General features: G+C 39.7%; 1 protein-coding gene across 1 annotated transcript in view; it reads right to left on the bottom strand.

Annotated features, from left to right (window-relative positions):
- Positions 1-13,166, bottom strand: part of Gabrg3 (gamma-aminobutyric acid type A receptor subunit gamma3) — a 570,299-nt gene that overhangs the window by 38,548 nt on the left and 518,585 nt on the right. The window contains exon 6 of the mRNA XM_035441393.1: positions 9,152-9,289. Coding sequence (XP_035297284.1) covers positions 9,152-9,289 — 138 coding nt within the window. The remainder of the gene's footprint in view (positions 1-9,151; positions 9,290-13,166) is intronic.

The following is a 13,166-nucleotide window of genomic DNA, read 5'->3' as shown; positions in this document are numbered from 1 at the left end:
AGGCAAAAGGGGGAATAGGATATGGAGATGAATACTTTGCATTGATATGGATTTTCATTTATTGATACAAATTTAAGGTCAATTTTGTGATATGCATAATTAAATACAGATTATATATTCACCTTTAATAGTCACAACATACAGTTAGGTTAGTTAGGTTTTCTAGATATGCAGAGATATATTTGAGATGGATAGATATTCTTCAAACCTTTCAAAGACCTACAGGATATGTGGCATTTAAATGGTTTAGGGTTTTTCATGACAGTGAGACACAACTGCTCCTGGCACACCAAATACTTCAGAAAGGAGGATGGGCATTGAAGAAACTCATTATGGAGTTTGCCTTCAACATGGCAAGATTAGCCATTTGGGCAAGAAACTGCTCTTGCCTGGACTGTTTGTTGTATAAACTGGACATGCAGGACCCACAATAAAGTGACTGCTGAACTTACAAAACAGGATGAACAGTCCTGAAGGGTTCCTGCTGAAATGGAGAAGTGTGCCAGACACGCTGTGGCCTATGGGCTGAAGATGGATACCCCAACGTTACAGAAGTACTTTGTGTGACTGTTCCGGTAGCAAGATGTCTCTGTCAATTCTAGAGTTTATATATTATCCTTCTGTGGTCTTTGGAGTTGAAGAAAGATAGTTATGGTTATAGTTTTCTTCAGTTATTATAAAAGATAAGTTACCCTTCTTTTTATTTAGACAGAAAAGAGAAGCTGATGGGGGAGGTCCTTCTGTGTATGTTTGTCTTATTGGTTGATAAAGTACTGTTGGCCAATAGAAAAGCAAGATAGGTGGGACTAGGAGTCAAGGAGGATTCTGGGAAATGTAATAGAGATCCAGGCAGGAAGTGACGTATCAGGCAGACTCAGAATATAAGCAGGAAATCGCTCTCTTGCTCTTGCTCTCTTTCTCTCCTGCTGTCTTCTCTACAGAGCCACCATGTGATCCCAGGAAGAGGACTCCAGGGGAAGACGTCCTCCATAAGATAAGACTTATGATTATGGTTGATAATTAAGACTGAGCTAGCAGATGAGAAATCCTAGTCATTAGACAACAGCATTGTAAACTAATATAAGACTCTGTGTTTTAATTTGGCCACCCACGTGGCAGGCAGAACTCGGGCAGCTGGCAGAAAGCACCACATAGTGGCAGGTCTTGGGCAGCTTTGGTGTAAAGACTTATAACAATTGTCTTGTTTTAAAGACTCACATCTTTATACTTTTCTCCATGTTTGAGTCTGTGAAAATACAACATTAAATTCCTTATGTCAATATGCCTTATAATTGAAGGAGACCGAACTTGAGAAATATATCCATCAAGATTTTAACAACAAACAGGGGGTAAGTGAAGGTTCAAAAATATTTTCTATGATTACGAAGCTTGGAAACCTCAAATATTAAACATTTTGAATGTGTACCATTGATTTTAGAAGGTAATTGTCATCCTAAGATGCTGGGAGATGACCTTTTGTGATTTGCTTGGTTTCAGCAATTCATGGCCAACACAGAACTGATAAAGGTATAAAGAGTGTCTTTCACCTTGCAGCACAGTGCAAACATTTTCCTTCATTCAAATTGACTGACTTATTCTTTCTTATTTAAAAAAAATCACCTTTTCCTTGGTTTCAGAATTGAAGACACAGAATCTTATGGGTGACAGATATGTCAGGGCGCCACACCAGGCACAGTATAAATGCGGATAGGTTGCTATCAGTGGCTCCTTCATCAATATAAGAGTAATAGAAACATTGGCATGGAACACAGTCTGTTCTACATCAAACTTATTTAAAAGCAGCACTCCTCGGAACCCTTGTGGTGGTATGAAAACCTTTCCCTAAAAGATATTTTGGCTTCAGTAAAACAAAAAAGACATTAGGAAAGGAAGTCTGTGGGTTGGTGAGTTTGCTCAGTCAACAAGGACATTTGTCATCAAACTTGGCAAGGAGGGTTGAATCACTGAAGCCTACATGACAGGAGTTGGGCTCTGATCTCCATGTGCACACCATGACATGTATTCATTCACATGCATGCACATACACACTGACACAAAAGGTTACCCTGCATTTAAGTTTACCATATCTGGATAGCTCTCTGAGTTTGGCATAATATGGAGGACTCCCTTTGCAGTAGGACTCCCCTCTCTACTCTATTTGGATAATGTCTCTAGGCCTGAATAAGGCCTGACCTTATTTGGAAGCTGTCCCTAATCTTGGATGCCTGACTTAACTTGTGTCCTCTGGCATAGTTCCCTGCAAATGCTTCCCTCTCCGACCCTCCCCCCCATGACCCTGTCGTCCATATGATCATTAGGTATTGTGCTCCAGCTGTATGATAGGACCATGCTGCCAAATGCAAATTAGGTGATACCCCAGCCACTGTCTCCATCTTATATATTCTTCTTACTCTGATATAAAATTGAGCTGTAACATTGAAACTATCCCCAGGAATGCTATTTCCACAGTGTTCACAGATGTCTGATCCCTACTCATTGCTTCTGCTCCCTCTCTTCTCACCGACCAGTGGCCAATGATCCACAAGAAGGAGGAGGAGGGAGACCCCACAAAGGTAAATAAATGTATCAAAACTGTAAGGGGTCTGTATTAGGAAGGCATTGGGGTGCATATACAGCTATTCTGTCTCCCAAAGACTTACATCTTTCTACAATAATGGTGATGGGGAGTCCTCAAGATTGATCAATTTCCATTGTTATAGGAGACAGTGGGATTAACTTCACACCATCCTCATACTAAAGTGTATAATTCTGTTAACTCCTTTTATCTGCAAGGTTAGTACAGAAGAAAGAAAAGGCTGTTCCAGTGTGCCAGATCCCTCTACTTAAGACACATTTAGGGAGACTTGTAGCATTCCCTGCTATGTCTGTAAGTCTCATTAAAATTGTGGGCTTGCTAGCTACTTTTCATAAAAGAAATTTTGTTCTCAGTTCAGCATAATTAGGCTGATAAAAGGGCTGATCACAACACTGTGCAGCTCTGGAGAAAGCTCCTACTTTCAGAACTTCATGCATTAATTTCAAAATGAGTTGAGGACCAAGGAACAATAGATAAGACCAATACAGTTTGATAGCAAGCCTTTGAAAAATCTAAGTTACACAAATCTTACACCACTGGGAAAGAAATGAAAGAAGGAAATGACCAGTTTTGACTTGCCAGAGTGATAAGAAGAAAAACTGTAGGCACAAGGCCCATGTATCTGAGGGAGTGGGAAAACTCCCCACTCCTATGGTCTCATATCCAAGTGCCTTTGCTGGGTTAATTATTTTGCTATGTTCTCTGAAAACTAAGGGTCAGGTCCATTCTTTCTGGCAGCAATATCATGGTAAAAACTACTGGTGTCACAGTGAGAGCCTAAAGTCAGCCAAGGCTCATAAGGAGTGCACTGCTCGAGGCCAGGCCTGCAACCTGCTAGGCCCACCTTCCACTATGAATAAAGACATTGTCATGGTGGGCTGCTCTAGGGCCCAGCAAGGACCAAACCAAAAGCATAGAATAGTGCAAGCAAATATTCTTATCTCTGTATTAAATGCAAAAATTAATTTAGGTCTGATGGTAAGAATAAGTGATTAGACATGATTTTAGTTGAATACATATGGTAATTTGTGAATTCAATCACAAATTTTCATCTTTTAGTAGAGAGGTTCATTAGACCAAGGGAAGGTTTTTTCTATTTTCCTCTGTGATTAAAGACAGAGGAGAACTGGGTAGATTTTGAAGGTTTTTTTTTTTTTTCTCCACTCAACCTTGTAGCAAAAGATACTGTCACTATATTTGCAATGATAACTATGAACTGAGACTGGTTTATTTCCAAGACTACAATGAGGTAAAGGTGGAAAGAGCTAGGTTTCACTTATGAGAGGTATTTAAACACAGATTTCCATTCTCACTGGAGTTATAGATCTTACCATAGATTCCTTGTTAAAATGTGTCTCGCTGAATTAAATGCTAGCAGCTAAATTAATGAACTATTTACTAAAGTAAATGCATAAATATCTTGGTTCTCCCTCACAGGAAGTGCATTCAGGAAATAATAATAGGCATTGTTTCTATTTATGGAGAACAACTATGCACTTGACATATGTTAGTTCACTTAAATTCACACAGCAACAAAAACGAGAAAGCAATTTCCTTTAAATTTGTCATGGTCACTGTCCAAGGCTGAATTCTGAGGAAGACATCCCCACCCCACCCCCAGTGAGAATTCACCGCACACACTCTGGAAAACAAAACAAAGCAGACCCCTTTAATGACAGTGGATGCCCATCTCTGGCTAAAGCTCAAAGAAGAGCTAGTTACAAACCGATACAACTTAGGCTTATGCATTCCATATATGCAGTCACCCTTAAATCTCTTTTTGGTCCTGGCCTCAGGTTACACTTTCAAAAATTGAAATGGACACAGGACTTGTAGTCTGTCTGCCTGGGCAGATGGGAGTTCATACAGCAAAGATATTACTAGAATTATTTCTGAAGTACATCAGTGTTGTTTTCTTGCCCAACTGACAGAATTGTGGTTTTCTTAAGAGAACCAGGGGCTTTTTAGCAGACAAGGACTTTGCCACCCTGCACTGCCCTCCTTGAGCTACCCCTTACAGGAAGACTCTTTGATAAAGGGCTAGGCCTAATGGCCTCTTTCATGAGAGGATTGTCTCATTTTGTTATGGGAATATAACCTAACTGGGGTGAATCTTGGTGACCAAACATTAGCAGAAACTTTCTCAGCAAGCCTAAACTTCAATTATGGTACCAAATTTTCCCTCCTATTGTTTCTAAGGAGCCTTGTCAGTGTACTAGCTATCTGCAGTCATACTGGAGTCAGTGCTCCTTCAGCTAACAAGCATGGTCAGTGTACTAGTTATCTCTAGTCATATTGAAGTTAGTACTCCTCAGCTAACAAACCTGCTCAGTGTTCTACGCATCACCTAGGCATATTGGAGGCAGTAATCCTTCGCTAAATTCAACTTTATGTAACTAATGTTTCCTAAGCAAGCTTATTAGTAATTCTTTATTGTATCAATATTATTACTTCAACTTTCTCTTACATCAATACCAGGAGCTCATATGTGATGGCCACAAGAACTGCCTAGGGCCAAATACCAGGTAAGTGGCACAGTGCTATTCAAACAACACAAGACCATCTGGCCCCATGGTGCAGCACCTGTCCTCTGTGCTTGCCGTGGGTGGCTGGGGAAGCATTTTAAAGCTTTGTCTTGACTATTAAGCACTGGGAACAACTAAAACTTCATACACAGTGTGATGTTTTTGGACTTTGGACAACTATTGAGAGTCGCTGCTGCACTTAAAGCATGAATCAACATCAAAAGTATCAGCTGTGCACATTGGACTGTGATGCTTTAGGAAGAGCAGCATTCCCTCTGACTGACAGCTGGGCTCTCCCTGGAACCCTGCTGGAGCTGGTCAGTGAAATCCAAGCCAAAAGAAAGGCACTACAGCAATTAATGTTGGGCCCCAGACTTCTGTTTGATTTCATCTGATAAAACAGTGTGTTGCAAAGCCTGGCTACTACAATCCAGCCACTTCTGAGACGGCTCTGACTCTTTAGAAGATGGCTCTCATGCTAGGCCTCTTCAGGATATGTCTCTGCAGAGCCTGCACTGTGTCTCTAAACCTATCCTGCATAGCTTCCTGTAGCCTGCACCACACTGAATGATCACATCCTTTGCTCAAAAAAATACTGTGTATCCTGACTATATTGTTTAGAAAAGTTCACTAAGGTTCACGGTCATCTAGGGCAATTTTGATACAGCCAGGGAATGCATCAGCTTATAAATGTCTTTGAAGGGATGGTAGCTCATTAGGAAGTTCTCAGTACCAAACTCTCCTGCTTTCTTTAAGTCTGAAAGATTATTTCCCCCTTATTTCTATTGGCAATTTTGCTATCTCTAAGATTCTCTGATCATTTTCATGCTTATAATTTCAACATTTCCAGGTTGTCACTGTCTTTGAGCTCCATTCCTGGGACTCTTGTTACCTTTACTTTTGTTTGTTTGTTTTAACAAAAGACATGTGGAAACTCCATGTTATCTCTTTTACTCATGGCCTGCTTACTTGTAAATTATTGTTGTTTAGATCATTGCCTGCTTAACTGTAGATTATTGTTGTTTAGACTTGATGCCTTCTACTGATAATCTTTAATGTTCATACCCATATTTTCTTACTTCTTATTTTAGCTGATCTTTTTTCATTCTTAATTAAAAGATTGTGGAGCTTTCTCTTTTGAATTTCTAAATGGCTATATATATTTTTTAATTGGTGTTCTCTTGTGAAATTATCCATACTTTACTTTTTGAGATAAGGTCTTACAATGTAGACCAGGTTGGCCTTGAACCTGGTCCACCTGCCTCTGGAGTACTGGGATTAAAGGTATGTTCCACCACACCCAACCCACCTTCTGTTGTCTTAAAAATACATTATTTCCATCATAAAGCCATTTTTGGGTAACTTCAATATCTTAACCATCTTTTGGAGTCTTTCTGTCCTTACTACGCATTTTTGTGAAATCTGAACAATGTCAGAACTAGAAAGGCATTTCCTCAAACATCTCCCTTCCTGCTGCCTCCACAGTCCACTTAAAGAAGTTGTGACTCTTCATCCTTCCAACCTTTATCACTTAGCATTAAAAACAAATCTACTTCTCAACTGTACAACAGTGACTCTTGTAAGAAATCCTTCCTGCCAGGCATTGGTGGTGCACACTTTTAATCCCAGCACTAGGGAGGCAGAGGTAGATCTTTGTGAGTTTGAGGTCATCTTGGTTTACAGAGTGAGTTCCAGGACAGGCTCCAGAGCTCCATATACAGAGAAAACTTGTCTCAAAAAAGGAAATACTTCCCCTTCATCTTTATTTTATTTGACTTATTTTATTCTTTTCTCATACACTGCATCCTGACCACAGAACCATTAAAAATCTCCCAACCAAAACAAACAAACAAACAAACAAACAAAAAGCTCAGGGTCAGATGGTTTTAACAAAGAATTCTATCAGACTTTCAAAGAAGAACAAATGTGAATACTCCTCAAATTATTTAACAAACTAAAATCAGAGCATTGCCAAATTAATTTCATGAGGTCACAGTCACCCTGATATGAAAACCACACAAAGAGTCAACAAAGAATTATAGACCAATTTCTCTTATGAACATAGATGTAAAAACACTCAATAAAATACTCCTAAACTAAACACATCAAGATCATCCACCATGTTTGTTCAACATACAAAAATCAGTCAATATAATCCACCATATAAAAAAAACTTAAAAAAAAACATGATAATCAAAGATGCTGGAAAAAGCCTTTGACAAACCCAACACCCCTTCATGATAAAAGAGATTAGGAGATATTAGGGAAACAAGGGGCATACCTGAACATAATAAAGGCAATTTACTACAAGCCAATAGCCAACAACAAATTAAACAGAGAGAAACCAAAGTAGTTCCATTTAAAATAAGGAACAAGACAAGGCTGGTCACTCTCCATATCTATGCAATATAGTACTTGAAGTTATAGCCAGAGCAACAAAACAACTGAAGGAGATTAAGGGGATACAAATTGGAAAGGAAGAAGTAAAAGTATTGTTATTTGTAGATGATATGGTAGCATACATAAGTGACAACAGGGAATTCCTACAGCTGATAAACACATTTAGTGAAGTGACTGGATACAAATTAGCTCAAAAACAAAAATCAGTAGCCCTCCTATATAAATGACAAACAGGCTGAGAAGGAAATCAGGGAAGCAATACCCTTCACAATAGCCACAAATAATATAAAATATCTTGGTGTAACTCTAACCAAGTGAGTGAAAGTCTTATATGGTAAAAACTTCAAGTCTTTGAAGAAAGAAATTGGAGAAGATATCAAAGATGGAAAGATCTTCCATGCTCATGAATTTATAGGATTAACATAGTAAAAATACCCATTCTACCAAAAACAATCTACAAATTCAACTCGGTCCCCATCAAAATCCCAACACAATTCTTTACAGACCTTGGAAGGGCAATACTCAACTTCATATGAAAAACAGAAAATCCTTTCATCTTTTATTAGGGACCCATCTGAATACATATTTATTCAGGACCCATCTGAATACATATTTATCTACTATGCAATTGTGCTATTAGGTATACTTAATAGTTTAATCAATTTTAAGCTGATATATTAAAATTACAAAGCTGATAGTTTCCTCTAGTCATCAATAATTTAAATTTATTATGGGATTTTTAGAGCAAATAACAATCACATTAGCAAATAGAAAGATCTTTAGAAAAATCTAACTTAAACTCCCATCTTTACACCTTCCAGAAGTAAGTCAATTGAAAGATAGTTGACTATAATAACTAAATATCAGGTACAAAAAAGGACACAGACATCAAAATATGTTAATCTGTACATGTTACTTGTCATATAATTGGTGCTATATATTAGGAATAAATGATGACAATGACATAAAATTGGTAATTATTGTTCTCAATGTATCAAAAATGTCTTACAACAATAAAGGAAAAACCAGAACATATCATGAAAAGACATTTTCATCAGCTCCTTTTACTTCTAAATTCTCAGTGGCCTCTGAGTCTTAGGAGAGTGAATGTAGCAGAATCCACACCATTGGTATAAAACAGGTTCACATGTTATCCAGTCCTTAGCAGTGCAGTTAAGGTTACACAAACCAGCTGGTCCTGAGCAGTGCAGTTAGGGATACAAAACCAGTCATTCCTAAGCAGTGCAGTTGGGGTTACATAAACCAGTCAGTCCTAAGCAGTGCAGCTGGGGTTACATAAACCAGCCAGTCCTGAGCAGTTCAGTTAGGGTTACATAAACCAGTTGGTCCTGAGCAACCTGGTTGGGGTTCATAGATATCACTCCTCCATGGAGTTTACTCAAAAATATAAGTCAGTTCTAATTGCTCCTAACTTACCCAAATTAAACCTTTAACATTTTCATCTTTGAGTCAGCTCTTTGTCTTAAATATGGTCCTGGGTGCTGCTTGCTAAGATTCATCATAAACATGCAATGGAAATTCACCAGGGCTTGGCTGGAGCTTGGACAACAGGAGATAAAGGTCAATTTTCACTGTTTGTCTGAAAGCTGACCTCTTTAAGTGCTCCTACCTGCAGATGTTGTCACGATTTCTGTAGTGTTTCTGAGGCCCATGAAGTCAAACTGATAGAGCCGCCATGATTTCTGATCAGCTGCCTCAACTGAATTTTTCCTCCAACGATAAATCATTTCTTCTTTGGGGTAGCCATCTAAAAGCAGAGAGATATTAGCACCTGCAAATTTAGATTTATAAAAACATTATGTCAAAATAGGTTTCTGATCACCTAGTAGTAGTTACAATTTTATGTCTGATCTTTTTCAGAGACACAGACACTCTGAAAAGCAAAGGGCAAAAAACTCTTTACACTACCCTCAGGATAAACAAAGGTTAGAACCTGGTGATGTCTGTATGGGTGCAGTAAGTAGGAGACTACTGTCTACATTTCTTTAACCTTTAACCATGGTGGTGATTTGACCTTCCATGAGAGGAGGTGTTTTCCAGTGTTAGCATATACCAGCTCTCATCATGACCAAAGCACAATACCTACATTTGTATTTCCCCAAAAACCATAGGTGTGGAGTAATCCACTGGAGCGTGGCTGACTACAAACACAATATTAAGGAAAATAGTCTTCCTCCTCCAGAAGGCAACAACTATTAACCATTTCTGGGCTAGGTAGGTTCTTTTAACTATCCCCACCTCATTTGAGAATGTTGACTGGCTTGATTTTGTGGTGGTCTTGTGCAAGCAAGCACAGCTGTTGTGAGCTTATGAGTGGCATTGGTCCTGTCATGTTGAGAAGACACTGTTTTGCTCTACACTTCCAGCTCTAGACTTCTGGCTCCTACAACTTTTACTCTTTCTTCTGAGGTGGTACAGAGAGAGCACCTAGGCAGAGCGTCCAGGTAGGTGACTCAGAGTCTGTAGTCACCACTGTCCTCACTGTCTCATGATTCCCAGCTTCAAGTTCTTCAACTTAAGCATGTCACATCTACAGTCATATTACAGAGCACATAGTGGTCAAACCCAGTTCCTTAGGCATTGATTGTCTTCCACAGGCTGCTTTGATCTTCAGAGAAATATAGGTGACCGTGGCTCTTCAACAAGCATCCCAGCAAGACCTGCCTGTGCTTTTCAACTCTGCCTGTCAGCTATACCTTCCCAAAGACCTCGCATTTACTATTTGGTAGAACATTTTATAAAGTTGCCACTTCCTTTGAGGTAGGCTTTATAGCCAGTGATCAGCCTCCAAACTAAAGCCATTCAGGCTTTGCAGCCTGTCAATGGCCAGCAAGTCACAACAATCTGGAGCCAGAACCCCATTCTAAAGCCCTGATGCAGTCTGGCAGCTCACTTGCAGAGAACCGAACCTTGTATTTTTGGTTGTGAGCCTAGCCTTTAACTGCTTAACCATCTCTCCAGCCCGAGAACTGAACCGATATGGAGAATTCCTGTCTATATCTCTTTTCTCCCTCTTGACATTTTTATGTATGGTATACTGAATTGAAAACTTTTTATATAAAACTCACCATTCATATCTATGTTTATTTTTGTTTGTGTGCTTAGATAAGACAAAAATACCTTCTCAAATGCTGAGACAAATGCTTCTGAATTCTTTTTTCTAAATTTTTAAAAAATTCATGCCAACATCAGTTCCCTTTTCTCCCCTCCTCCCTGTCTCCCCACCTCACCCCCTGACTCCTATCCACTCCTTAGAGAGGGTAAGGCCTTCCTTGGGGAGTCAACAAATCCAGGCATATCAAGATGAGGCAGGACAAAGCCCCCACCCCTGAATCAAGGATGAGCAAGGCATCCCACCAGACGGAATGGGCTCCAAAAAGCCCAGTTCATTTACCAGGGATAAATCCTGGTCCCACTGCCATGGGCCCCCCACAACCATCACCCACATCCAGAGGGTCTAGTTCAGTCTCATGCAGGCTCCCAAGCTGTCAGTCCAGATTCCATGAGCTCCCACTAGCTCAGGTCAGCTGTCTCTGTGGGTTTCCCATCATGATCTAGACCTCCCTTGCTCATATAATCCCTTCTCCCTCGCTTCCATTACAGCCCTCCCCCAAAACCCACACACGTGCACCCCCATACTCCTCGACTTTATGGTTAAGGACTGTGCAGACTTGTTTTTCATTCATGCTATGCTCAACCTAACACTCTGGATAAGAATGCTCTGCTCAGAGGTACTAAGTTCATGAGATCAACTGCTAGACTGGGGTCTCCCTTACATTACATGGCCACCATGACTAGAGGCTATCCTCAAAATGCCTGAGGCACATGTTTGAGAAAAGGTAACACCTACAACAAATGGTGCTGATCAAACCAGATAGCCTCATGCAGAAAAATGAAAATGCATCCATATATGTCACCCTGCACAAAACTCAACTCCAAGTGGATCAAGAACCTCAACATAAGACAAGATACTATGAATTGGTTGAAAAAGAAACTGAGAAACAGTCTTGAAATCATCAGCACAGGAAAGAAGCTGTCGTATATTTTTAATATATATTTTGAAGATTTTCTTTATTCATTTAATGAAATTTTTTGTCTGGATGTATGCACAGGCCACCGGTCAGGCAGTATCTCAAGCTGACAGTAAAACTTGGCAATGTCCATATGATACTAGTTTTGCAGACTTGCAGGTGTGAGAGTGAGCATACCATGGAGGCTTTCCCCCAATATTTCCAAAAAGCCACATAGGACAGCCAATATGGAATAGAGTCAGATTCCACACAAGGATCTATGGGCAATGTATAAAGGTGTGAGAAACAGGCAAAGACACAGTACAGAAATCAGGGCGTTTAGATGGCAGGAACGTGAACTGTCCCCTGGAGCAGGCTTGAGCAGGTCAATGAGAGTTCCTGTGAGCTCTTGCCTGTTAAATTGAGAAAACCTCTCCCCTAGATGATCTTGTTCAAGTGGAGGCCACCTGTTACAGGTACTCTCCTTTTAAATGTGTGTGTGTGTGTGTGTGTGTGTGTGTGTGTGTGTGTGTGTGTGTGTGTGTGTGTGTTTATGCCTTAGAACTTTAAATGTTCAATGGGGAAGCTTTGGAGAGAGGAAAGCATAGAGGAAAGTAGCTAATTATATTATGACCTCAAAAAATGAAATAAGTAATTTTAAATCCCAGAACAGCATAGCTGTGTGTAGTTTGATGTTACTTCATTATTTCTTATCTGATACTAATTCTACCATATAGCTTGTGCGTCAGAGTATACAAACATTTACTACATTCACAAGTCATGCCACATTTTGCTTCAGTATTCCACAACCACAATTCTTGGGACCATTCATTAATAATATGTATTTCAAGATCTCTCTGCTTGGGGAATATTTTTATATGCATAATGTATTATCAGAAGGATGGGACCCCAGTCTCAATACAAAATTCATTTATGTTTCTTATACCTATATCATGAATGTAATTTTACACAGTATTATTCTATTGACACAACAGTTTCATTACATTGTTGACTATGACAAATGAGTCAAGTTTCTTTTTAGAAAAACAAATTCTAATATATTAACTGTAGGACTAATGTAAGAGAGGAAGGTTCAGAGATACGATCAGTAGTATAGTTACCCCGCTACCTGAAATCAGTGCCACAGGAGACAAGGGGAAACCTGAAGGATGCTTGGCAGTGTGTCCTCACAGCACCCTGTCATGGGCATTTTCATTTATTTAGCTCTCATACCAATCACCTCTGGAGAATAAGCCTAGACTGTTTTGCATTTGGTCATTGCAGTCAGAAGCAGGAGAGAAGGGGCTCTCCCCCACTCAGCTGCTCAGCCCAGAGACTCCTTGAAGAGACACATTATATTGCCACACAATCTCCAATCTAGGGGAGTCACCAGGCATGGATGCTCCTCAACTAAAAAAGAAGACCCAGCTCATGCATCCTCATGTTGTAAGTCAGTTCTGGAACATCTCTGCAGACTTGATGGACATGTGCAAGAAATACAATTCCAGGAAAGATGATTCTATTTCGATATCAAGGGCTATATCAAATTAAACCTTTGTGGTTCTTTCACTCAGAGTGGGAACTGGCTGGACAAGAACATGTCACCTGTCACAA

This window comes from Cricetulus griseus, chromosome 3 (genome assembly GCF_003668045.3).
Source record: "Cricetulus griseus strain 17A/GY chromosome 3, alternate assembly CriGri-PICRH-1.0, whole genome shotgun sequence".
Lineage (NCBI taxonomy): Eukaryota > Metazoa > Chordata > Mammalia > Rodentia > Cricetidae > Cricetulus > Cricetulus griseus.
The sequence above is the reverse complement of the archived record's forward strand: the minus strand, read 5'-3'. Positions and strand labels throughout refer to the sequence as shown.